General features: G+C 41.8%; 1 protein-coding gene across 1 annotated transcript in view; it reads left to right on the forward strand.

Moving 5' to 3' along the window:
- The window catches only part of zbtb7a (zinc finger and BTB domain containing 7a), a 29,009-nt gene extending 2,705 nt beyond the window's left edge, over positions 1-26,304 (forward strand). The window contains exons 2-4 of the mRNA XM_042482037.2: positions 11,689-12,252; positions 13,940-14,844; positions 17,534-26,304. Of these exons, the coding sequence (XP_042337971.1) occupies positions 11,767-12,252; positions 13,940-14,844; positions 17,534-17,969 (1,827 nt within the window). The 5' untranslated portion in view covers positions 11,689-11,766 and the 3' untranslated portion in view covers positions 17,970-26,304. The remainder of the gene's footprint in view (positions 1-11,688; positions 12,253-13,939; positions 14,845-17,533) is intronic.
- The last annotated feature ends 278 nt before the right edge of the window (positions 26,305-26,582 follow it).

Below are 26,582 nucleotides of genomic sequence, written 5' to 3' on the forward strand. Positions count from 1 at the left end.
TGTAGCACCAATTTGAAAAGTATTTGCATTTTTCTACTGCATAGACAGCCTGTTTTATGTGTTCTTTATATCGGTGAAATACTTCTTTAAGGCACAGTATTCTTTTAATGTTTTGGTCTGCTGCTGGGACTAAATGGCACTGCTTCTATTATTAGTAGAGTGAAAAGATGAAGACAGTTGCACATCCTGTACTGCTGCTTCTGGGGGTGTTGAAGTAATTCCACTAAAACCACTGCTTCAAATGTTTGCTTGTGTGTGGCAAAGCGACGAGCTGATAACTGTGCCGGTACAGGTGGCGTGTTGAGTAATAGTTGATGTGAGAAACCTCAGACGTCTTTTCTTGCTGAAGGGGAGAATATGTGACACATCTCATGACAACTGGATTTCACTGGTAGAGGAAGCTGCCTCAGCTAAATCCATGCAATATTAAAATAAAACTTAAGCTCTGGTAACTTTGTGCAGTACGCTGGAGAACTTTGTGTGCTCGCTGATTGATTTCAATTTTTCTCAGCTACTCACACCATGGTCAATCTCATGACATCTTTTTCTCCCAATCCACTAACCCCCCCTTCCTCACCAGCATCTTGTTAAAAGCAGATTCTAATCTAGCCTGTCATGTCCTGCTTGCTTGTGGCTCGTGGTTTAGAGACTTCACAGGAACCCTGGCTGCCTTGCTCGATAACCAGATGCATATTTTTTGGCTTTGCATACTTGTTCAACCCGTTTTTTAAACGTGTGGGCACGGAGAGGGTACAAGACGCGCGCGGTACATGAAGACGCCCAACTGCTGGGAAAGTGTTTGGAATGCTTCTATGAAGGCGGCAGCAGACAAGGTTGATGAGATTGTTTTTATTCAGTACAGTGCCACAGAAAATATTACAGCAAATGTTGTCTCGATGCTACGCTCTATGTCTCTTCCTAGGTGCCACTATAGAAGATAAGTATAGTTAGTTCAAGTAAATACCAGCAAGAGGTTAAACTAGGACGCCATATGTGTTTGTGTGCGAGTGTGTGCTTGTGTGCATGCATGCATGCACGCGTGTGTGTCTGTGTTACCAACAATAGACTCCAGGGGAATTGCAGGGGACTTCAGTGGCTGTGGGCAGGTCCAAGACACCACCCATCAATTTGGCGGTGAGGCTGAATACAGTTTGATATTCCTGTATGTTTGTGCCTACACCACTATGGCCCGAAACTAGCAGGTTCAGACAGACGGGGAAGACAGGTTGCGTGATGTCGCCGTGGCAGTTTGAGGCTTTATTTTAGAGTGAAATGTTGGCTGTATACTATGAACTGCATGTAGCAGTCATTATATTTGTTCAGTTTTGTTTATGTGGTCGAATGATGTATTGTGGCCCATATGGAATCAGAACTTGTTTTGTACAAAACAACATCGTTTACGCGCTGCTGTTTTATTTCTATGTGTTCATTTGTATGAGTTAAAACATTTTTGAATACTTTCATCTGCCCCTTCTTTGGTGAATGCAGCTTCACTTCCCCCTAATGTTTGGTTCCCCTGGTCAGCTGCTCAGTATACCACAGTTACCAGCCTTGCTAGGCCGATAGACAGACCCCTCTCTGTTGTTTTTCTGTTGTTGTGCTGAAGTCTAGGGGGAGTAAAGGGGCTTCTTCTGTTCTCTTCTGGGACATTTATTATGGAGAGGCCAACACAACCTGATCAAATTAGAGTAGGAGAGGAAGAGACTGGGATGTTTTTCAGGGTGGGGGAAAAGCTAGACTTTTCACACATTTTGAGTTAGATAATTTCCTTTGGTGATGTTTGAATTGGCTTGATTTCTATCAAAAACATGGGAAAATGGCAATGAGCGACTTACAGAGAAATGACCAAAAAGTTAGCAAGAAAATAGTGCCAAAGAAAAGTTACAGGACAATTACCAGAAATAAGCACAAAATAATGGGAAAAAAGAAAGAAGGAAAGAAAAAAAAAGCAGGGAAACCATGAAAAAAACATGCTAAAATAAAACGTATATAAACATATTAACCTAATTTTATATGTGTAATTATAATAATCATTAATATTGTTGTCTTGATATTCCTTAGTTATTTGATATTTTTTTATTATCCTCTTACTCTTTTGTTTTTTTTTTTTTTACAAAATGTTAATAAAATATTAATTTTACATTGCTACTTTGTCAGAAAACTACTCACCATTTGCCAAACAAACATACAAATTACAAATCATGGCCTCCAGATAATAAATTAATACATTAAAATGAAAAGAAAGTAAATAAAAATTAAGTGGCCAAATTCACAATGCAATCAGCACAGCACCGTATCACTTTAGTCATCTAAAAAAGGGTAATTATAGGAGCCCATGAAGTTTTACTGTTATTTTTTCCATTGAGTACCTCTCTCTTTTTTAAAGATAATTTTCAGGTAATTTTCTTGTCACCTTGTACCTGTAACATTTCATGCCAAGTTACTGGTTGCCTTTTACCTATGTTTTTTTTTTTTTTTTTTTTTTTTTTAAAGAAATCAGGGTTTAAATGCATGTGAAAGGCATCTGAAGGCAGAACAAGAAAAAATATGTCGATCCAGGTTTCAAACGGTTAATAGAGAGTTTTCAATATACAGTAAAAAACATGATTATGTTGCGTTTAAACACCACCTTAATCAAGCAGAAAGGCCAACTGATCAGGAAGGGGATATGCGACCAGTCTGACACTGTCTGCATGTTGATTTAGTGAATTGGTATGGGATGAAACAAGAGAAAAGAGGGGTGGGTTACACTGAAGGACGGCGAGACACAAGAGGTGGGTGGGTCTGCGATGCTTTGCCTTCTCAGCAGTGGAAAGGGGAAGTGGGCGATGTGGTGGGTACTATGCAGTGCTGAGTCTGAGACAGAGATGGAGCAATGATGAGATGAGAGCGACAGATGAGAGGAAGAGAAAGAGAGAGAAAGAAAGAGGGTCAGACAGTAGGGACAGAGAGAGCGAGCGAGCAGAGAGCTGGTCATCTGATAACAGAGCGGGTTCTGTTACACGCCTGTCACAGACTCACAGGAAGTCGTCTTTCCCTGTTGGGCTGCGCATGCACAAAGTGGCGCATCCAGGGGCACGTCGGGCCTGCGGACTGACCAACCAGCCCCGCTTGACTTCTGCATGATGACACTGTGTTGGGGTTGTAGTGCCGTTTCTGAAGCCATGTGTTAGATTTTGTTACACTTCCTGGTTGGCAGCATGGCAGTGTCAGAGCATGTTACTCAAGCTGAAAGGAACTCAGACTGTGCATGTGGTTTTGTTGCACTACAGCTTGTGAAAAGCTACTGTCCAAAGAAGTAATTTCATCATGAAATACCTCCAATAGACATACTGTTGTTTATAGATTTTAGATAGTATTGATATGATATTGAACACAAAAACACCTGCACATGCTATACAAAAGCCACAAAATACTGCTGTATTTATAATGATCACTTTCTGCTGAGGATACTGCTTTAGTTGTTTGTATGTCATCTCAACCCTATTTTAAGTTTCCATGCTTTACATTTTAGTGGAGTGGCTTTAAAGCTACAGTTCGTAACTGAAAATAACTATTGCGTATTTGCTTAACCCTACACTGACCAAATTGGCTAGATTTCTTTCAAAACATGGGGAATTACTAAAAAGTACAAGAAAAATGCTTGAAAATGTGTATAAAAAACCACACACACACACACCCCCCCCAACAAACAAACAAAAACAAAAAGAAATGTAATTATAAAAAAAAACCAAGTTAAACACGACCTGGTAAAAGTGCTTGAATTTGTAATTATGTATCAACATTTAGATTTTCATATTTATGATATATATTATATATAGTTTTTTATAGTTAGTTAGTTATCTTGTCCCTGATTTTTAAAAAAATAAATTAAAAATAAATAAAATAAAAATCTAAATCTTCTTGCAGTTTATGGAGCATTTCTTACCAAGATGCTCTGGGTTAAAAGGTATAAAAGGCATCTGAAGACAGCACACAAAAAAAATGATGTTGCTCCAGAAACAACAAATCAGAACCGAAGAGTCGTTTATGCAGCATTACTCGCCTTAAATGTTTTCAGCAATATGCTATAGTTCACTGTTAAGATGTTTTGACCTGGTCAATCAGTGGCGGGAACAGTTTTCCCATTTAACAGCTAAAAAGTAAACTAAAATATGTTTTAAAAAAATTTGAGGGGAGAAAATGGCATTTCAGTAACAGGATCATGATCGACGCTGCCTAGTTTGACAGTTTTACTGCAGTTCACATGCATGATTGACAGCTGTATTGAAGAATTGGGTCGTATTTCTTGTTTTGTTGACACCCAGTAATGCCATTAGATGCACTACAAGGCAATAGAGGTCAAAGGAGTATGATTTGTTTTTTTGTCAGATTAACTTTAATGTTTTCCATTTAGTGCTGTGTGAATACAGTGACAGTTTGAGCAAATATTACAAAAGGTTATTTTATCTAAAAGTTACCAACTGCAGCTTTAAACAACATTGCATTATTATAAATAGGATTTTTGTAATATTTTGTCATTTACAAATGGGAGTGAAAATATGAGATAGAATTATAATATAATGCAAGTCAACACCACAGACCCAAAAATTACTTTCCTCACCATCTTTCTGTCATCGTGTCAGACACTATTTAAAAGATGTAAGTTTTTTTTAAAAGCACTACTTCACAGCTGTTGTACTGGATTGAAATACAGTGTGTTTTGTATTTTCAAGCCTCTAGCTAATCATTTGTGTGACTACAAACAAGCACGAAAGCAAAATACAGACAAATTAAGAACAGTGTGAAAGCTCGCATGAGTAATTAGCAGCAGCTATAGGTTTCACTTTTCCTGTGCCTTTGCTATCTGGCAGTGCAGACAGCCCTTTACAACATCATAAAACCCCCTACTAGTTTCCTCACATTAAACTTTGCCCAACTTGTGGGTGGTTACCTTCCCTCTTCTTATTGAGGCAGGTTACACCAGGTAACCGAATGAGATCTCTCTGAGTTTATCATTGACATCTGAGCCGGATTCCTCGGCCACCATACAGTACGCTCATGAGTTATGATTGAGCTTGTGAGTTTAACGCCCTGCCTCGCCCACCACCTTTTCACTTGCTTTGTGTCTGTGCTTTGGCTGCCCTTCCTGGTTAGTTTCTAGTAAGACGTTGCCAGGTCTAGTCTAGAGCAGCCAATGCAACTTCAGTTTTATCAGTCGCTTGCTCTCTTCCTGCCTCACTCCCAATATGACCAATCAGGTTTCCTTCCACCACTGCCAGCATTGAGTCACTTGGCCGTGGCACTTGCTCAAAAGCCACTCTTCCAAGTAACTGCCACCCCCTCCCCATTCCGATTATCTTGCATTATCTCAGTCCGACCTTGAACCCACTTGACCTGAAGTGATTCCCTTGCAGCAGCAGGGCGGGCTAGGCAGGTTTGTTGCCATAGAGGCCAGTTGAGATAGTCAGTGAAATAAGGACAGGGGAGGAAAGTGAAGTGATAATGAAAGGGTCTGGGAGGCATAGACAACAGCGAAGAGACAATCAAATTCTGTAACTTGTTTCACTTTAAGATTTATATATGCACATATATGTGTGTGTGTGTGTGTGTGTGTGTGTATGTATACTACTCTTGCATGCAGAAAGTCTTCACCTGTGTAAAATGGGAAGTGAATTAACAGAGTTGTTCTCTTGTATAGGCTAATAACACTTCACTAGGTGTTATAAAATTTCTGCTCCACATTTTAGTAGTAAACTGTGTCCCATCTGTGCTCCATTAACATTTATGGTTTAAGGGATCAATGATTCAGTTATATTTGCTTATTTCTCCCGCCTAAAGTTGTTGTAGTTTTGAATTGAGCATTATTTTTCGGAGCCAGTAACTATTTACATGCCAGAGATTAAGAAACTAGAACTTCAATGTTTTGAATAAAAGGAGACGAAAGGGAGCGTATTTGCTTTAAAATTCAGTCGAGTCAAACCAAAATGAAATGCAAATATTAAATACAATACTGAAATAACTGATGTTTGTGTTAGTCTGATAGTAATCATTTTTACTCTACACTTTTCTCCCACTCAATAATACGTTAAAAAGTACCAGTAAGGTATTTATTTCTCCACCTCTCAAAGAAACATCTGAGGTTGCACAGGGTTAACAGTTTGTTCCTTTGTATTTAGGAATGACTGGTATGTGTCAGCCAAAGACAGAGATACTTTGAGAGTGGAAATTCTGCAGTCCTTCCATAGATGATACGTATCAGGCATGTTAAAAACACTTTTACTAACTTCAGCCACAGCCTGATGTCAGTGTGTTTGTCAGTGAATGACAAGCAAATTGGGTGTGACTGCCTTTGGTGTGGATATTAAGAACACACACGCAGCACAGTCAATTGAAGTAACAGCGAAATTGTTTCACAGGAGATCGTTGTGGCCTGTTTCGTCCCTGAAGTGTAATTTTGATATCTGTCCTTGCTGTGGGACGTGTTAGGGGGATGATACGGATGAGTTGGAGGTAATGAGGGCGGGGATAGGATGGGCTGGTCCTGTTTTAAAGAGGTTGTTTGACTTGCAAAGCAGGCCTGGATGCTCACCGACCAGGCTTTGAGAAAAAAGGCCCTTCCCTGGAAGTGGAGCACCAGGGACACGGACAGCTGCTGCGCTGCTTTGTGCCGGGTTGCGGGCCTTGTCACCCACAGGCATGAATTAGTGATAAGGAATGTTTCAAGCCATGAGGAGGTGTCGGGATCAGGTTTGTTGCACTGTGTTTCCTCTTCCTTAGTGCTCTTTGCGGGGTTATCCGGGGACAGGTGCATGCAGAGTAGTCCCTCCATGCTTAGTTGGCACTGGATTGGAATTTGTGCGTGTGTGTGTGTTTGTATGTGTGTGTTTTATCTCCTCTCAGCTCAGCGTCTTTACCCCACAAAGCCGTGACCCTGGGTCAGCCAGCTATATGTACGGGGGATAACGCGCTACACAAGCTTGTAGCAAAGCCTGGTCTAGTGCAGGTGCTGTGTGTGTGTTAGAGAAAGGCAGGTTGGCTCAGGTCTGGATGGGCTCGCAGAGATCTATTTCCACCTGTGAAGGACGTGACCAGTAGCCATGCGGTTGCCCTTTGTGTTGCTCTTTCTTCCATCACCATCTCACTCTGCTCTCTCTTCCTCTCTCCCTCCTGTGCCGTCTCTCTTTGTCTTTGCCCTCCCTCCCCTCAGCATATTCAGATGAGGGCTTGGATAATAAAATTTGCTCATGCCATGTCTGACAGTCCTGTTTCATCTGAGCTTTGTGAAAGACATTGGCACTGGTGTATGCAGAGGCTTTGTGGTCAGCTGTCCATCCAAACTTAATTGAGTTAAGGGAGACCTGCAGTAAGGAGCAAAAAATGGTCAGTGGTGGAAGAAGTATTTAGTTCCTCTCCTTAAGTAAAAGTCCTGCAGTAAAAATGTTACGTAAAAGTAAAAGTCAAGTAAAAGTAAGTTAAAGAAAAGTAAGCAAGTTAGTATAATCATGAACATGTACTTGAAGTGTTAAAAGTGAAAGTACCCAATGCAGAAAAGTCTTTTTTAAAAATGAAAGAAAACAACAAACACCAAAAACCCCACAAAATTATGAAAAAAAGAAAATAAATAAACACACTAAAAAGTCAAAATTATAAAAGAAAATAGAAAAAAATACCCAGTTCATCCCAAATTATTAAAAAAAAGGGAAAAAAGACTCCCCAACACTTAATATTATTAACAAAAAAATAAAAAAAACACTCCACCCAAAACTCAAAATTATATAAAATGAAGTAGAAAAAGGTTTATCAAAATAGTTGGCAATAATTTATCTGTCTCAGTTGTACATGCATAAACCAGTCAGTTATTTCTAACAAAACATCAAACTATATAAACTCTTCCTATGTTTTTTATGCAAAAATCTTAATTTGTACAGTAACTAAAGCTGTCAGATAAATGTAGTGGAGTAAAAAGTATGAAGTCACATGAAAAGAAAATACTGTAATGTACAGATACCTTAAATGTGTACTTTAGTACAATATTTGAGTAAATGTACTTAGTTTAATTCCACCGCTGGAAATGGTGTAGTCGTTGATCAAACAAAGCAGTATGACCTGTTATTTGAATGCGCAACATTTATCTGTATCAAAATGTGTTGCCTAAATGAAAACAATCATTGACCCATTTAGAGGATCGTGATAAGTTTGAGCTCTCCTCTCCTTCCTGCCTCCCTACAAAGGTCTTTTTTTAAAGCCTTTACCTAACTCTTACCTGTGGGCAGAGCTGACATGTTGCCAGATCTCAAGGTGTGGAGACGGATAGGAGTTGGTTTTTACTGGGGAGTACATAACTGCAGAGAGAAAAGGGTGAGGTGAACACAGGTGAACAGGAAAGAACAAGGAGAGGCGGCCAGGTTAGGCAGGTTTGGTAGTGGGGTGTAGCGTACAAACATACCAGGAGAGCTGATCTGAAGGAATGTCATTTGAATGCCTTGCTCTTGTAGAGAGCAACACACTCAATGCATCCTCCAACCCCCCCGGCCTCACCCCCTGCTAGGTCTCCCTGGCAGATGGAGAAGGGGGTGGGGGCGGTGGATGTCCTATATGTGCGTTTATGTGTGTGTATCCGCGTTATCGATGTCCCTGTGATGTTACAGTATTTGCTTGTATGTGTGTGTTAATAGAGAAATCGAGGATGGCTTGTTCTGCCGAAACCCCCCTCCCACTGTGCAGGCTTCAGTCGATCATTTTAATCTCCCCCCCACACGTGAGCGAGGGGACAGCCTTTCCTGAAACTTGGCACACAGTGCAGGGTGGGGTAACCAGCTCAGACCGGATTGACAACCTCCCTTTTTAATACTGTTCCCTCGCAGCTTGTTGCGTGTCCTCTTCCTCCTCCTGTGGAGTTTTTCCACAGGGTCTGCTCTGGCAGGCCCCCCTCTCCCTCCCTCCCCCCTCTTTTCCTCCACCTCCCTCGCCTCCCCTCCCCAGCTCTCAACTGACACAGAGTGAACAAGCTGCACAGTCCAGCTCCCAGCATGCACTCTGATCCTCACTGCCCTCTGCCTATCTGTCCTCCACGACCTCTTATTGGTTTCTTGCACGGGCGCATGCACACACACTCATAGATGTAGGCGTGTTTACAAGGAAACATCCACCTGCACACATATATAGTGCACAAACATCTTCACTTAGTCATTCACCCACTCGCTGTGTTTTAGCAGGCAAAATGCATTGCCAGTTGCAGTCCAAAATTGTTGTGAGTCATTATTTATTCAGTGCCACTCATTTATTGCACATTGTCACACTTTTTGCCGTCGTAGTAAATCTGTAAATACACTTGTTGTGTCAGATTTGCTTAAAAACGAGTTCCAAGCGGTTGTGATGTGCAGCACTGTGGTGTTACTCTGTGGCTGCTCTCCAGTTACTTGGGATGCTCTCTCAAGGCTCTAGCAAAAAGGAGTGAATGTTTGAATAGGCTGTTTTTGCTACTATATTTTGTGATGCTCCTTTCATGAGCTACTCCTTACAAAAAAAAAAAAAGATTGTTTACAGCTTTTAACTCATTACGGCAAATTTAAAGCTTTCACTGTGAGGCTCATTCTCAGGTCAGACACTCATAGAGCCCTTTCTTAACTTTAATTAGTCCTTTTTATTGGTATAAGAGATACATCTTGAAGGATTTTGATATGGATGGCTTGGGCATAAAAACACATATTTTCATGAAACTGTCAACGTGTTGATGTGAGAAATCAGTAGAGAAGTTTTTGCATTGCCAAGATACTAATGAATAAAGATGACTTCTCATGGTGAATCATTTTAGATTTTACTTAGAGACTAAAAAAGTCTGTACAGAGTTTACTTTGATGAAGGTCATAAGTATACAGAAGTGATACTCAACTTATGCAGACCAAATCTGGCCATTGATAGACTGCCAGGTGGATTTTTTTGGTTGATTTTTTTTTTTTTTTTTTTTAATTTTTGCACTTTGAATGTAAATGAAATGAAAAAGCATCATATAGAGTGTTGCAGGATTTATTCCTTAAACCAGCAAATGAGATTTAGCATTTTAGCACTCCTAGTACCCTCCTCTTGAAGCCAATGGGTTTTTTGTCAGATGTCTGAAATGAGGTATTTGTTTAACACAGCTTAAGAGACTTTCATGTTCTGTTCTACAACATAAAGTAAGTCAGTAACCCCACTTAAACCTGTTATGTCTCTTTAAAAAGGTGTTTGCTGACAGGTAGCCTAGTGAACGCTACAGAACGTCAACATGCCAAACACAACTTTACAGCCATGTTGCGGTGCTGGTGTGACGTTGCGTTAGCTTGTTTGTAGCCTAATTTTAGCTTTTTACTTCTGGCAATTGCATTTAAGTATTACATTGCACACTTGTTAATATGCAAAAGTGGTGTTCATTTGTGAAGATTGTCTTGCTGAACAAAACATTTAAGGATCATAAAGGTTTGTTTGCCACAAACCCTACTTTCTGTAATAATCTAAAATCCAGTGGTAAAGTACCATTAACTTTTTGAAAAAAAATGGTAAGGGAAGCTCCCTCTGCCCCCCCATCAGAGGTGAGGGCTAAGCCCTGAACGTCCTGAAATTTCAGAAATGCCCCTGTGTACACCTAACATGTGTGCTGCGACACAGTTTGCCTCTCGGTGAGGATGAGTGAAAACAGCAAACGCTGAAAAGTTGATATCAGGCAATTCATTTGCTTTATATACTGATAAAAATTGTTAGTTCATTAACCGGCCCTTTGCTATCTGTCATTTTGCAACTGTGGCCCCTGCGCAAAGCAAGTTGAGTACTTCTGGCACAGAGAATAGAGAAAAGTCATATCATCAACACTTCACTAATTTTTAAAGGTTGCAGACCAATTATCAGTGTTCATCAGACAGCTCTATAGTGTATACTGACACTTTCAACTTGTCAGAGCAGTGTCTAGTTGTCGTTACAGTTTGTCTGTTTGCCAGATGTTGCCATTATATTCAAGACAGACTTTTGACAAACTAAATAATCTTGCACTCTTTTCTTTTTCCTGAGTTGTGACATTTTGCCTTGAAAGCTCATCCATCAAGATGCTGATTACCAGACCTGTATTGCAGCTGATAACTATAAATTATAATAATTGGCACGCAACCTGATCTGACCCAACATTTTAGATTTTGCAAAGATTCTTTAGTCTGTATGTGTGCATTTTTGTATGTTATGGACTGGGCAATAATCCTCTGGACACTGTATGCCACTATTGTTGTCTTGGTGTCCTCATGGTTTTGACATAAGGCCATGAGGCCCTCTTTGTATCTGTTATCAGATCTATAGAATATGACTGAATTTCTGAAGAGGTATTAGACCTGTAGGATCTTAAGAACAGGATACCCAACTATACAGGTGGGCTTTGTAGTGCAGTGTAGATAGGGAGAATGTATTTCCATATATTGTTCTGCTGCCCACTCATGACAATAAAATCTTGAATTGGACTCAGTGGGTTCGGTGCTCCCTACACTTGTACTCAAGATTTCCAACTTCAACTGTGTCCTCCATTAACGCACTGGTTTGCGTTCTGAAGCATTCCAGTGTATATTTCTGACTGTGGTGAATCGATTAATCAATATCCCTCTCTCTTCCTTTATCCACATAAAGAATGCCATGAACTGATCTATTATTTCCTCTCTGTCTTTCCCCTCCATCCAACTCCTCTCCCCTCAGACGGGCAGACGGACAGACGGCAGGACGGATACACGGGTGGGGGCTGTGCTAGGCGGCTCGGCGGCAGGCTGGTGGAAGATGTCGTCAGGAGCCGGCGGGCGGGGCGGAAGGCGGCTCAGAGGGACAGCAAGCAGCGGCGGCGGAGGAGGGAGAGGAGGGGCAGGAGAGGCAGAGGAAGGCCCTGTGGGGATCCCGTTCCCTGAGCACAGCGCAGACATCCTGGGCAGCCTGAACAAGCAGCGGCTCAGCGGCCTGCTGTGCGACGTGCTCCTGGTTACCCAGGAACGGGAGTTCCCGGCTCACCGCTCCGTCCTGGCGTCCTGCAGCTCCTACTTCCACAAGCTCTTCACTTCAGGGGCTGCCGCCGACCAACAGAACATCTACAACATCGACTTTGTGGCGGCGGAGGCTCTGGGAGCGTTGCTGGACTTTGCCTACACAGCCACGTTGACAGTCAGTCACAGCAGCGTGGCTGACATCCTTGCCGCTGCACACCTCCTGGAAATCCCACCTGTCCAGGACGTCTGTACACACCTGCTGGACACCAAAGTGCTCTCCCCGCCGGTACAACACCATTATAGACGTAGAAGTGTGTTAGTGTCAAATTTAAGCTTTTAGATGAGATTTGATCTGCTTTGCCTTAATGAAACAGTGACGCCATAAGCAACCTGTTGCAAGTGATAAATTAACTCATAGCAACGCACAGACCACATATAGTTCTCCTGCTTCAGCCACTTAGCGAATGAGGTGTCCGTTCATCATACCACCCCCTTCATTAAATAGTCAGCATAGTCAAGCTTACATCATGGCCTTTATCAGTCTCTCTCACCATGCCAAACACACGCCCACAGTCTTTGAGTTCAGCACTTACTCATTCTGAGCCAATAACTTGTGTGGAAGGACAGCATGTTATTTTGCCAACTACAGACGCAGCATATCGCAGCTACACTTCAGCATGATCAAGTGTAGCTGTGATATGCACATGCATGTGCTCATGGGTATAATGAACCCTTGGGTGTGCATCCAAGATACCCAGATAGTGATATACCCATGCTGATAAGACTTACTGTTGTAGATTTTGTAGAAGACTTTATAATTGTTTAAAGGAGGCCTTAAACTGCAAAACAGGTCGGTTATGACTCTTTCTAATGTGAATTTTTGATCCATGATGGTTTTATATTTGCAAAACTTTCCTGGAGCCAAGAAAAGCAAAAAAAAAAAACTGTAATGTCTTCACAATGTAAAGTCTTGCCCAAACATCTGTCTGACCAATCATGAAAAATTGCCATTGAACCTGTGCACACCAATTTGCACACAAAGCTGTCAGTCATGTCGAAGAATACCCTTTTTTATAGCATCAAGCAATTTATTAAAACCAGAATTCCTGCAGATCCTTAAAAAGTCTTAAAAGGCATTGAATTCCTTAATCTAAAAATAATGTCTTTATTAGTATTGAAATGACTTAAATTAATCTTTCCAAAGTTTAAAAATACTCAGACATTCTTTGAGGTTGCATTATAAAATCTGAAAATAATTGGTAACATCTATTTTTTTGTTTAATATTCATGATAGGAATCCAAGCATTTGAATCTCACATGCAGAGTGAAAAACACAAAATTGCCAAGAGAATTTGACAGAAGTGCCAGATATTTCCCTCTTCAGTTGGTAAACCTAAAAGATACTTCTATGATAATATAATATTTTGGTTGTCTTCCATAGGTTTCCCCTTAGAAAAGGTTGTTATTTCAGCATTTAATGCAAATACTCTGACTTTTTCACTGGACCAAAGACATTTTATGTCCTACTTAACATTTGGGCCAAATGAAATTGTCCTCCTTTAATTTTGATTATCAGAAAATTAGTCTTACAATTAATTAAAAAGTCTTAAATCTAACTTGCCCTAAGCTACAGGAACCCTGATTTAAAGCAAATGTATCATAGAAATGAACACTAGAACAAACATCAGCGTGATAAGAACTACCTAAAATGAGAGAAATCATCGTTGGGAAAGCATCTTTGACGCATACTTTTATCTTTTAGTTTGGCTCGTGTCCCATCCGCTAACATGGAGGGGGCTGAATTTATGATCTATAGGGGAGCCAGCAACCAGGAGGTGATCAAGATGTTTTGGCTTCACTTTTGGGGAGCTGTCATGTCCTTCGTCTTTATTATACAGTCTATAGTGCAACCTTTCTCTGACTTTGAATTTCTCCTGCCCTGACTCTCTTTGTTCCCCGTCATGTTTCACTAGGCGGGCAGTGAGCAAAGAGATGAAGATGAAGATGAGGAGGGGAAGGGCAGAGGCAGCAGGGAGCAGGGGAACCGGGTGCGGGCCCGGGAGTACCTGGAGTACTTCCAGAGAGGGGCGCACTGGAGCAGCAGCTGCAGCACGCCAGAGCTCAGGGACCTGCCCACACACCTGCACTTTAACCACGGAAATGGCGGCACCCCCAGCAATGGGGCTCCTGCTGGTCCTGGTGAGTACTACTCCCCTCTGGCCCTCGCCTTGGCCCAGGCCCCCACACAGGAGCCAGAGGAAGAGGATGAGGACGAAGAGGAAGACGAGGACGGGGAGGCGGTGCAGAGGAACGGAGCAAGCCTGGGGTCATCTTACTACCCTCCATCCCAAAACGGGCACTTCTACCTCCCCGCTGAGTCTAGGCTGGGGCCGGACACAGAGGTGGAGGACGGGAGCAGGGAGGTGATGGCGAGGGAGAGGGGTTCTGCCAGCGCCCTCCTGCAGCAGATGATGGACTCCATCGAGAGGCAGAAGGAGCGCCCAACAACCGGGGAGGAGCAGGGAGATGGGGATGACCCCGACATGGAATTTTACTTGAATTATTTTAACAGCACGCAGCACGAGGATCCAGCCTCTGCTGCCGTGTCACAGGGAGTGCCGCCGCTCTGGTTATCACGGGGGAGAACAGGCCAAGACAGAGTAGGAGGAGGAGGAGAGAGGGGGGTGGGAGAGAGAGGCAGCGGGGGTGGAGGAGGAGGAGGTGGTGGAGGCGAGAGGAAGATGCGCTCTAAGGCCTTCCAGAAATGCCCCATATGCTCCAAGGTCATTCAAGGAGCAGGCAAGCTACCCCGCCACATCCGAACGCACACGGGAGAGAAACCTTATGAATGCGCCATCTGCAAAGTGCGCTTTACCAGGTAAGCCCAATTAATGAAGTGACTACCCCATGTCACATGTACTAATAGTCTTGGACTTGGCACTGTGGACAAATCGCACAGCAGTGGGAAACACCACAAAGCCAAGAGCAGGAGCATTAGCACTAACCAACTTAGCTTTGCATTAAGGAGGCAGCGTAGTTTGTGATTCTAAATGTTTACCTTCATCACGACTTAGTGTCCTGAACCAGTTTATTTATTTATTTATTTATTTTTTATGTTTAAAAATATGTATATTTTCCTTTTTTTATTTTCAGAGTATTACATGCGATCATGACATTGTCAGCTTTTTGCTATTGATTACAGTCACAGTAATACAATCTTGATATGACTGAAACTGTCGTAAACCATTTCATCAATACTCCTCTTTTTATTGTTTTCTCCTTTTTAAACCAGAAAATATACTTGAAATAAGTTAAATGAAATAATATTAGAATGCAATATAAAATAAAATGTCTCTATATAGTTATAAACATGAATATACATATACACATAAACACATGCACTTGTACATGTTTATAAAAACACAAATGCATTTGCGTACATACTTTCACCCACATATACATATGTGCACACATATACCCATATACACAACATATTAAGGTAAATGAATGAGTATGTTAAAGAATAGATAGATAAATGATACTGAATAAATAAGATAACTAAAAATTAAATAAAATAGAATGAGTATATATAATAGAACCTGCGTTTATCAAACCGTAGTACAGGGATGTATGGAACAAGGGTGTATGTAGAATGAGAGGAAATAGATAAATAAAAATTATGATTAAAAAAAAAAAAAATCAGGACAGTTTTTTTTTCAATGTCACAATTGTGTGTGGAGTATTTTACCTCACTGAGAGGGGGTCATATGGTTATAAAGGTCTGTTTTATTGTGACAACCTTCATAGCAAAGTCCTGGAATTTTAACATAGGGGTCCTATAAAAGAAGGCTGTGCCATGCTGGTGTTATCTAGTGGAGGGCCGCTATAAAGTGTTCTGATACAGAGGGGGATTACAGGCCCTGGATGGTGCTCTGTGTGCGCCAATGCAGTAATTTGAACTTTTGATCTCTGGTTATGTTGATTATTGCCCACGGCAGAGTAGTTACACCACCCCCCTCCTCTCGCTCTCGCTCTCTCTCCTCTCTCTCTGTGTCACTCCTTTACCTCTCTAATGAAATCTGCCATGTGCCGCTCAGATAAATGTGGCCGGTCTACAGCAGGGGACTTGAGTGCACATGGTTTTCCCTGTATTTAGGAGTCTTGCCTTTTCCTTGAAATCATTCCTTTAATTAATTAATCAGTGGACTTGTGCTGGAAATAGATGCAGCAGGCTAGAAATACCCAGAACCTCTGCTGGCATAGCAGGTAGGGAAGACCAATCTGAATTTGCCTTCTAGCTAAATTCGACCGGCAGTGGGAAGGGGGTATTGTAATCTTAATCCTGTTTGATCAGGGTTAAGAGTGCGCCTCGCACGGTAATAAATCACTCCTGTCCTTTAAATAATTCACCTCTGTCAGTGTGCCACTTTGTTTCAAGGCTTTTTGTCTGTGTGTATGTGTGCGGGTGCATGTGAGTGTTTCTCCTTACTTCTTTGTTTTAACTTTCATGTTTGGGACAGACCTGTATGGGTTTATGATGGGGTTTTTTGTTTACTTGTATGACAGCTAATCTACTTACATGCCATGTGTGTGTGTTTACGTGTATGTGCGTGCTCAAATAGAGTTGTCTTAACTACGCCTGTTTGTTTAGGAGCCCTCTGCCCTGGGTGCTGGAGGGTTAGACGATTAAAGAGCTCGGGAGCTGGAGAGATAGTAAGGGCTAAAGGGGGGAGGGAGGGACAAGAGTCAGCTGAAGGCCAAGGCAGCCTGATAAAGTTTAGTGTGCGGTGGTGTACCATCGCAAAGTAAAATAATGTTCCGGGATGTAATGAGATGACGTTAGATTTAGAGAAGTTGTGGTTTGGTCTTGTTTTGAGCCAATTGTAATTGTTGTATTTGGAAAGTAAGTCCTCCATATGAGCTTTTTGATTTGCTTTGAAGTGAAAACTGCTCGTATACGGAATTCAATCAAATTACGTCTCATGGGGAGAGAACAAGGCTGCAGAATTGATGACATTTTACAGGCTCATTTATATTTCAGTACTACGATAAACGTCAAGTTATCAAAATGATTTTGGAATTGTTGAGCTGCAGAGGACATTGAAGTCACTCATTTTCTATTCACAAAGCACGCACATTTTTGTAATCTGTCAATTGTTATGGTGTCGTCGTCGTAGAAAAGTTAACAGAAATCGTAAAAATGCCAACTGACACAGTGAACATTGAGCTTTCTCGTCAGCCCATGGTTGTGCTCTTGTGTGCAATTACGCAGATAAAGATGTAAAGTTTATGGCTTCTCCTCAGTTGGCCTGGCTGCCCTCACAGAATAATCCCATTGGACGAGATCCAAAAGATGGCTGTTTAATAGCAAATAAAACCATCCAAAGCATATTAAGCTGACCACTGCACACATGAAAATTAATATGTTTCGCGTTAATTTGTTCATATTTCATATCCTCATTAGTAACCTAGGCTGAAAAGAAAACCTAGATCATTCTGAACTGATTGTCTAGTGCATTTGAATGTTCTGTCTGTGTATTCTGACATATTTATTTTTATTTTTCCAGGCAGGACAAGCTCAAGGTCCATATGCGGAAGCATACAGGAGAGAAGCCTTACCTGTGTACGCAATGTGGAGCCGCCTTTGCCCACAATTACGACCTGAAGAACCACATGCGCGTACACACCGGCCTGCGCCCCTACCAGTGCTCAAGCTGCTTTAAGACTTTCGTGCGCTCGGATCACCTGCACCGCCACCTCAAGAAGGACGGCTGCAACGGCATCCCCTCCCGTCGAGGCCGAAAGCCTCGGGTGCGAGAGCCGGGGCTCCTCGACGCCCCCCTGGGCCTGCTGAGCCCCAGCTCCGACACAGGCCCTGGGCCTCGCACCATCAGGGGACGGCGGCGCTTGGAGGCGTCCTCAGTGGCAGAGGTGGATGGGGCTGCCGGAGCCCATGCACACAGTCCTCAGCTGCAGGAGTTGGCAGGGGAGGCAGGGCCCTGAGACTGCAGGGGCGACAAGGACACTGCTGGACACCATCGTCACTCTGCACCGCCTGTGAGACAGGCCAGTGAACAGAGAGGAGAAAAAACACGCAAAGGCAAACTTAAAAAAAACAAAACAACTAACTATTCCTCTATAAACCAAATCAGGGTGTCACAAAAAATCTAATCTTTATATTTCTTTCTCCTTTTACTTTAGGAAATGGAGTAGACATGCAAGCACTTGAGTCGGTTTATCTGTTAAAGAGCAAAGAACGCTTCAAATCATGCACCCATGACGTCCACTTTCTGGGCCATTTCTTTCTTTATAATATTAGGGGTTTTATACATTGGCATATGTGCTTAGGCAAATGTATGATAGATACAAAGAAACTCGGAGCAACTATGCAGTTGATTTAGATTTTTATTGGTTTTGTCCTCACAGCCTTCAAGCTCTAAGCAAGGTGTCTATCAAGCACCTTCTGGCTGCTGTACGGGTGAAGCGAGGACAAATCCTCCCAGTGAAAACAACTCTTTTTCTATTCTTTTGCAGGTCTGAAATGTACAGTTACCATAGAAACACCATTGCCACAATATGGCATATGCAAAGAAAACTCACCACAATTTTGATGCAACAGTTTTCTCTCTCTTAAATGTTCCAGAAAGAATCAGACAAGGGTTTGATTGAAGTGGTACTTACTCTATAAAATGCATTTTAAGAATCTTATGGTTTGTCTTATTGAAAAACAAATTCATGTAGAGTCAAATCCACTTTATTGGGGGCTCTTCAATTGCAGGACTAGGGAATATGAGGGGTGGAGGGTTTGTGTTTCTAAAGCACTACCATTGTCAATGTATCCGTTGGCTTGACTATGTTGCCTCTTATCCCTCACAACCCTGCAATTTCAGCATTTCTGTTTTCCCTTTTGATTTTGTCTTAATTTTTTTTTTGTCGTTCCTTTTTTGTTGACTGCTTCGGGTACTTGACACTTTATAATTGTATACATGTATATACAGCAGGTGGTGATATGACATTAGTCCCCTCTTAATGCTGAGGTGTACTTACCAATCGGGTTTTCCTCTTAGGCTTGATGTCATATTTCTCACACAGAGTGAAGCTTGTGGGTGATTGAAAAAAAAACAACAAAAAACCTGTATGAATGTTTGATGAAAAAAAAACATTGAGTCACCCATCTGTCCTAAACTTAACACTTGACTTGTATAGTTCCTGCCCAAAGGATGAGGAGGTAGAATGAATGAATGTGCTTAAACTTTGTGCAGTTTTTTCGGATTCTGTCCTTGTGTGACAAGGCGCGGGTAGCATTTAACCAACCGCAGGTTAAAGGAATGGCAGGGAGCCCGAGTGAGAGAATGACAAAGAGTACGAAGAAGAGATAGATGAGCACCTTTATTTCTATATTTGCACAGCTTTACTAAAGATATCCAACAGAGAGGCGAGAGAGAGAGGGAGGTGTATTTAAAGGAAGTGGGCTGGTGTCAGGGAGGGAGTGAGAGGAGGTTTATGTATCATGCTTATTCCAATCTTTTTTGCCCTAGGGACCACACAACCGTGAGGCAACCTGTATGATGAAGAGAGCAATAAATACCTGTCCAAGTTGGGAGGCCAAATAGGAGCGCAGCTGCAGCTGGTTGATGGGGGGAGGGGAACAAGGGAAGGGGAGGGGGATCTCACAATGTCTGTTGCATTCCAAAAAATAATCTCCCCCAGCTCAGCCACGTTTCCAGGCAGGAGGGGATCAAATCAGGCCTTTTCTCTCCCTCTCTCTCCCTCTGTAGTCCTCTAATGCCCCCGAACTAGCCTGGAGGGGATATTATTATATTAGAGCCTGGTGTTACTGTGGCTAGGACGCCTGGTGCTGGCAGTTTAGTGTGTGAGTGTGTTTATATGTCCGTGTGTTTGTGTACATGTGTGTGTGCGTGGCAGCCAGGGTCGCTCTGGCCACATCATCACTGAGTGAGTCAGCCGCAGCCTGTTCAAACATGCACCCTGAGCTGCCAGCCCCAATGCACTTTCTCTGTCTCGCACACACATGCACACACACTCCGCTCGCTGGGTCCAGGTATCCTGTAGAGAATGGGAAAACACCAGGGCTGACATATCTGTTTGACTATTGCAAGTGACTCCATACATCTGGATTTGTTAGTCTTAAAATATCCATGTTATTGTACTCCAAATCCAATGTTATTTTCCAAGTTAGGACATTGAGCCTTTTGAGTCAGGAGGAGAACATGCGTGTGATTTAGAGCCCCCCCCCTCCATCCCTCCACCCCACCCTGTAATTTCTGCAGCGGTGCTGTAGTATCAGTCCTTTGCACCTTAATTGGAAAGAGGCAGGTTATGAATGCACTTTGTTACTGAGGAGGGCACTTTTGTCAGCGAAACGGGTACTTTGAAACAAACCAGTTGCAAATGAGATCAGTCCCTTCTTCTGTCCGCGGCGGTGAGCTCCTTCGCTGGTTTTGTTCAGGTTTTGACGACAAGCTGCCAAAAAAAACAGTTCTCTTAAAGAGACGCTGGGTGGGCCTGATAAAAACACGTTGGGTTTTGTGACCCTAAGAGGAGACACAATTAATCCATCTAACTGATTGCACTTGAAGTTAGTTGAAATCTAGCGAGTTGTCTTTATGTCTTAATGTAAAGGAAGGGGCCAGAAGACGAAGAAGAGAGGACACTGCGTGCTTGTATGCATGCATATTTGTGTGTGTGTGTGTTGCTTGCTGGCAGGCTGGAGGGTCTCAGGACAAGCTTGGATAAACAAACTTTGTGTCGGCCCCATCTGTTCACCAGCTACTCTCATAACTACACGTGTTCTCCGAGGAACTGCAGTGATTATTGGTCCACGGTACCGCAGAAAAATACCGTATTGTAGAACAACCCATCGGACAGTTGCTTGCTTACTTCACGGCTCTCTTGGTGCAGATTTGCAAAACTCTTTGTTTACCCTTGTTGGTCATTGTCAGGGGTTGGCTAGGTCTTGGGAGTTTTCGTTTCTATTTTTGCTTCTTCGTTATGATAGAGTCGGGGTTTATTAATGCACACGTTGACTCCCACAGGCTGACCAATGCAGGCTGTGGACCTTATGTAGTGGTATGCCGGTTTGGACCGCTTAAACAAATTTTGTCTTGGTGTGGCAGAAGGTAAGCCACCTTAAACATGTTTCTTTAGTCCTTTAACATTTCCCAAAAAGTCTTACGTTGTTTGTTGATTAACCAAAGCTTTTTTTGCCCTCAATCATAGAGATATTGAAAGTTTGTCTATAATTTGTCCAGACTGGGCCTCCCTGACTAAGCCACACTCAGAAGCCCTCCTTGAATACATATGCAGAAATGTGTGTGAAATCATACAGATATTTACTTGAGTTTGCTTTCTCTCGCTCTTTGTATCCTTGTGGACGATAGAATCAGAGGTTTAAGGATGTATAGTTTTTTTTTTTCTGTCTGTCTACACTTTCTAAAAATAATGTGTTGTGCTACATTTTTTTCTAACAATTTTACATGGCTGTGCGTGTGTGAGTATGTGTGCGTGTGTGTGGGTTGGGGTCATGGTTTTGGGGTTGCTGTGCCAGGAGGGTGGGGTAAATGGGTGCTTGGGTGGGGTTAAGGATATAAAGCCTGATAGCACTGGAAATGGTGCTTTAGCTGAGAGAGCAAAAGTTTGCACTAATGTTAAATGTCCTTGTCCTGCTTATGGGAGAAGGGCAGGAGACCTCAGAAAGGCCTGCAAGTTTCCATGAGCACAGAGCAGTGTGTTTAATACTCAACGGTCTCATAAAGAGTCCATCCAACCCCTCTACAGAAATAATCATGTACAGTATATTAAGTAATATACAGACGTCCAACCACAACAACAAATACCAAAGGAGAAGAAATGGCTTGCACTAAAGTCATTGGACATTTTAAGCTACCAATCTCATGTTGGATTAATAGAGTTTTATTGTTGAATCTGAAGGCTCTTGAAAAGAGAACTTTTGATGGACACTAGATGTGTTATGATGGCAAATCATATTTGCTCTTTATATTATTCCAAATGTACAACATTTAGGCACTTAGAAAGTAGCAAAGCCTCTCCGAATACCATTTGAAACATTTGCGTTGGATCTGATGGCTGAGATGTACTGTGTGCAGGTGCCAGAGATATTGAGTCCAGTTCTTTTAAAATTTTGGAGATGGGAATATTTGTCTCATGTTCAGTCAATTTGAAATGATATTGAAAAAACATTGTTATTGTTGAACACTGTTATTTTGATTGACCTGGATGATTTCAGTTTACTTTCGGAAAAGGTTGAATTGAATTATAAATGTTCTCTAAGCAGACTGGGACTTTGTGGCCTTGTCTGAGCAGCACTAAGCTTGTTTTTTTTGTTTGTTTGTTTGTCTGTTTTCAATGTTTCCAGACAGTTGTATTGTGCAGTGTGGGGCTGAGGCTTACTCCCACCAGGTGGACAATGCAAACATCAGGGGCCACAGCGTGCTTTACGTGGGCAGGAACTGACAAAACTCACAATTCGGTTTTCTGCTTTTTTTTTCATTCCCATATTTTAAAGGTCCAGTGTGTAGGATTTAGAAGGATATAGTTTTGGCAGAAATGAGATGTAATATGACTATGTTTTTGTCTAATATCCTGGAAATAAGATTTGTTGTTTTTTGTTACCTTAGAATAAGCCATTTATATTTACAAGGAAAGCGGGTTCACCATGTTTATACCTTAGCCCAGAATGGACAAACCAAACTCTGGCTCCAGATACAGCCTTTGCGTTTTTTTGCGTCTGCCGCTGTAGTTGGCAGCCCCTCTGTGACGAGCAGCGTCGGAACAGCTTTATTCAATGTTTTTACTGCTTTAAATCACCGGTTTTGTTCGTTTTACAGATGAAGAGACCTCCACAGATAATTATACTGCCATTAAAAACCTTCGGAACTTCGGGATCTTAAAATATCTAGCGGTCCGTCTCAGACAAACAGAGAGAAGAAACACTGATTTGGAATAGCAGCTGCTTTATTAGCTTTTTTACCAGTTAAAATGACCCGCTCCATTTGTTTTGGAGAGGAGATCCCTGCAGTTAATTCAGCTTCCAGTAAAAACTCAATGACCAACAAAGACTAAAGGAGAAGTTTCAGTAGGTTGCAATCTTGCTTTACTCCGTGTTTTTACCAGTTATAGTCACCTGATCTGTTTGTTTTGGATCATCAATCTGGCAACAATTTGGCTCCTGAACAATAAACAATAAAAAAATTCTAATTGAGAAAAGTTTCCTTTGGTTGCGACCTACAATCTTCACCACTAGATGCCGCTAATCCCCGTAAAGCTTGCACACTGTTCCTTTAAATTACCAATTTGTAAAAAAACGATTGGGTCGGTACTGAAATTGATCATTTATCTGTTTAATCTTTACTTAAATTGATTGATAATAATGTCCTTGTACTAACCGCTCCTGCAGAGTTTTGTCTCTGTCAGCCTGTATGGATCCACAACTGGTGCGTCCCCAGCCTCAGCCCCTCACCGAGGTTACTCTGACACAGGCTACACTGAGACAGTCTCAGAACTTCATTGCAAGTGTTTTTCCAATTTGACCTTGATATGTTTTTGTTCCTGTGCTGTTATCAAAGAGTTTTGGTGAATCTATCTGAGAAGGCCATAAAACAAAGACGACCAACAACTATGATAACAATTCTAACTGTAAATAATCAAGCGAAGCAGGACAAGGGTGACTGTTAATATTGCAGACGGGGGACTATTCGCTTTGCTTCGTCATTTTTCCTGCACACCTGATATATTTTTTTCTGTTTTCCATCAGGCTCTTGATGCACAGCAAGCTGAGCGCAGCATATGCAGTATGGCACAATGCGCAGCGTGGCTCTGGCACTTACACAGACAGCCCTGGGTCCTTCAGAGAGGCAGGCTGCTGTCTGTTGGCTGCTCTCAGCCAAGTGGGGACAGTTTGCACTTGGAGTCTCTCTCCGTCTCTGGGGATACAAAGGTTGGCATACAGGGAGGAGGATTAAATACGGGTGGTAGGGGGAAGCTGGATGTTGTTTTTCAGGGATGAGGTTAGAAAGCCCAGGTGATGGACTATTTGCTGAGTCCTCTAAGCTGGTAGGAGTTGCATGGCCACAATATGATAAGAATTGTAATGCAAAGGAGGTCACCATTTGGGGAACGGCAACAATGAGAATGTTGCTGATCTCTTTTGTCTCTATGTAAGTACTACTCAGGTGGAAAATACACTGCTATGCATTGGGTTTCAATGTAAGTTTATGGTATGTCTAATCACCCTCCAAGTTCTCTGTTTCATGTTCAGACTGATATTTAACATAATTGTTCCCAGAAAGATAAAAGCAGGAACAGTTCCCTCATTGTAAAGTGGCTGTGACCAGCCTATTTCTCCATCTAATATTGATCCGGTGAATTGTTTGTTGGAGGGAAGGAAGCCACTGGAGATTCAGTCTTATTAGTCAGGCTGTAACATTTTTGAAAGAGATGGGGCTGGAAAAGCACGAGGGGGGGGGGTATGTTCTCTTACTCTCCTCTTCTCCCATCGCTCTCCCTCTCTCCGGACTCAGAGTCTACATCTTTGCTGCCGACTGGCCTTTGATCAAAGATCACACACCCTCAGCAGGGGAATCGACAGGAGAGAAAGGAGGGAGAGGGGATTGGATGAGGTGTGGAGGAAGAGACAGTTTCAGTTTTCAGTCACCGACCTAAACCAATTTAGGATACATTCCATAACTTCATACTGTGATTCCCACTTTGGAGTTTTCAGCAGGTGTAAAAGGATGTGTGTTGCAGACGGCTGGAAGAAACGGTCAACATTTTGGCTGTTTCAGTCAGTCTGTCTGGCCTCACGTATGACAGATAGACATGTAGACAGTTTTAAAGGCCCCCCAGTGCACCACGATCCAACTGCCTTTTTTTCAGCTTCTGCGATTGTAACAAAAGCACTTTGCGAAAGGCCATCCTGAATTTTGTGTGCTTTTATTTTATGGTTATCACTATTGTTATTATTTTTGTTGTTCCTGTTGATGTTTTTTTTTTCTCAGTGCAAATTATTTAAAAGCAGTTTGATGAAAATTTTAAAAAAAGATGAAAAAAAAAGAAAAAAACTTGAATATTTGGTATCTGGATTGAAGGTGGTTCAAGCTGCCGCCTCATCTGGACTCAAACAAACACATCTCTGTTTTACTACCACCGTATCTGTTATATGCAGCTTATTGCATAGTCACACAAAGGTTTGTGGGGGGGTCCTGGACAGACACCCCCCCTTACCTGCTCTCTGCTTCAGATCTTGTTGGGAGAAAGGTCATTTTGATCTCATTTTTGGAAGACTCCTTTTCTTGAAACCTGTACAACAGTTGCAAAGCTTTCTGAGAAGGCTCGCTGTGCTGAATGTTAAACATGCAGTGTTGTATCCACTGCAGAATCTTTTTGTCTGCAATAACGCCCCGTCTGTCTACTTAAAGGCTGGATCTGGTATCCATGTAGAGCTTAAATGATTATGAAAGACAGATGAAACGGCCAAATCACCATCATGCACTTTTGCAAATCAGTACAGAAAATTTTTTTGGCCTTAACATCTTTGTCAAATCAAGATTATCGCAGTAGAGTGGGAAGAATAATGTTGATCACCAATAAATCCATAGTTCAGGAGAGAAAGAGATAGGCTACTATTTATAATAGATTGATTTGTAACTGTGATTATTATGATAATCCTTTACAGAGCATTTTTTTCTGATGTACATTTAAAATGGCAGAATTTGTCCCAATTCGAACAGGAATTGTAAATTCACACACTCACATCAGCTGGAAAACTGACGCTCCACTTCTTTCTGTGCGTTAAAACTTTGTTCTTGTTGCACTTCTGACCACACCCCACTCTGTGTATCACAACAAGTGCATCCCAAAGGCAGAGCACCTGCTGTGGCATCACTAATTGAATGGAGCATCATCAGAAGGTGCAACGTCATCCAACACTTTAACCTGCAGAGTGCAGCCGGCGTTTTCCTCCTGATGTGACTCAGTGTACTTTTTTTTTTTTAATAACCCCTTTCTCTTCACAAAGGTTTTTTTTTCTTAGCATAGCAGTCTGTCATATCTGTTGGAAGCTGCAGGGGGGAAATATAGGTGATTTTTGGAGAATTTGCACTTTTTGGCGATGAAAAGAAATTGTATTGTATATGAGACCACTAAATCCACACAGTCTAAACCATATAATTCCATTTTTGTGTCTTTTTTTTTTGTTCTGTTCTTTTTTTTTTTTTTAATATATCCAAAAATGTCTGGCATCTGGTTGTCTGGTTTAAAGAATATAAAATCTTTCTATTAAAAACAATGGTTGCAAAGATTGGCGTGGGGAGTTTTGCCTCTTATTCTAATTTATCAGACGTGCTACATTAGTTTGTTAAAATAATAAAAATAGTAGTCTGTGATTTCTGTATGCAGCATTACCTGTAATGAGGAATGTATGGTAAGCACACAGTGTTGTGTACTTGACATACAGTTTATGTTTGTACTGTCCTGTCAAATAAATTTACAGATTTTGTAGATTACTAAGGCTGGTCAAAATAACATTCAACAGTTTAGTTGCACTGATGTGTATGTTTCAGTTAAACTTTTTGGTGA

The sequence above is a fragment of the Plectropomus leopardus genome, chromosome 5 (assembly GCF_026936395.1).
Source record: "Plectropomus leopardus strain MGB_pleo_1.0 chromosome 5, ASM2693639v1, whole genome shotgun sequence".
NCBI classification, from domain to species: Eukaryota; Metazoa; Chordata; class Actinopteri; order Perciformes; family Serranidae; genus Plectropomus; species Plectropomus leopardus.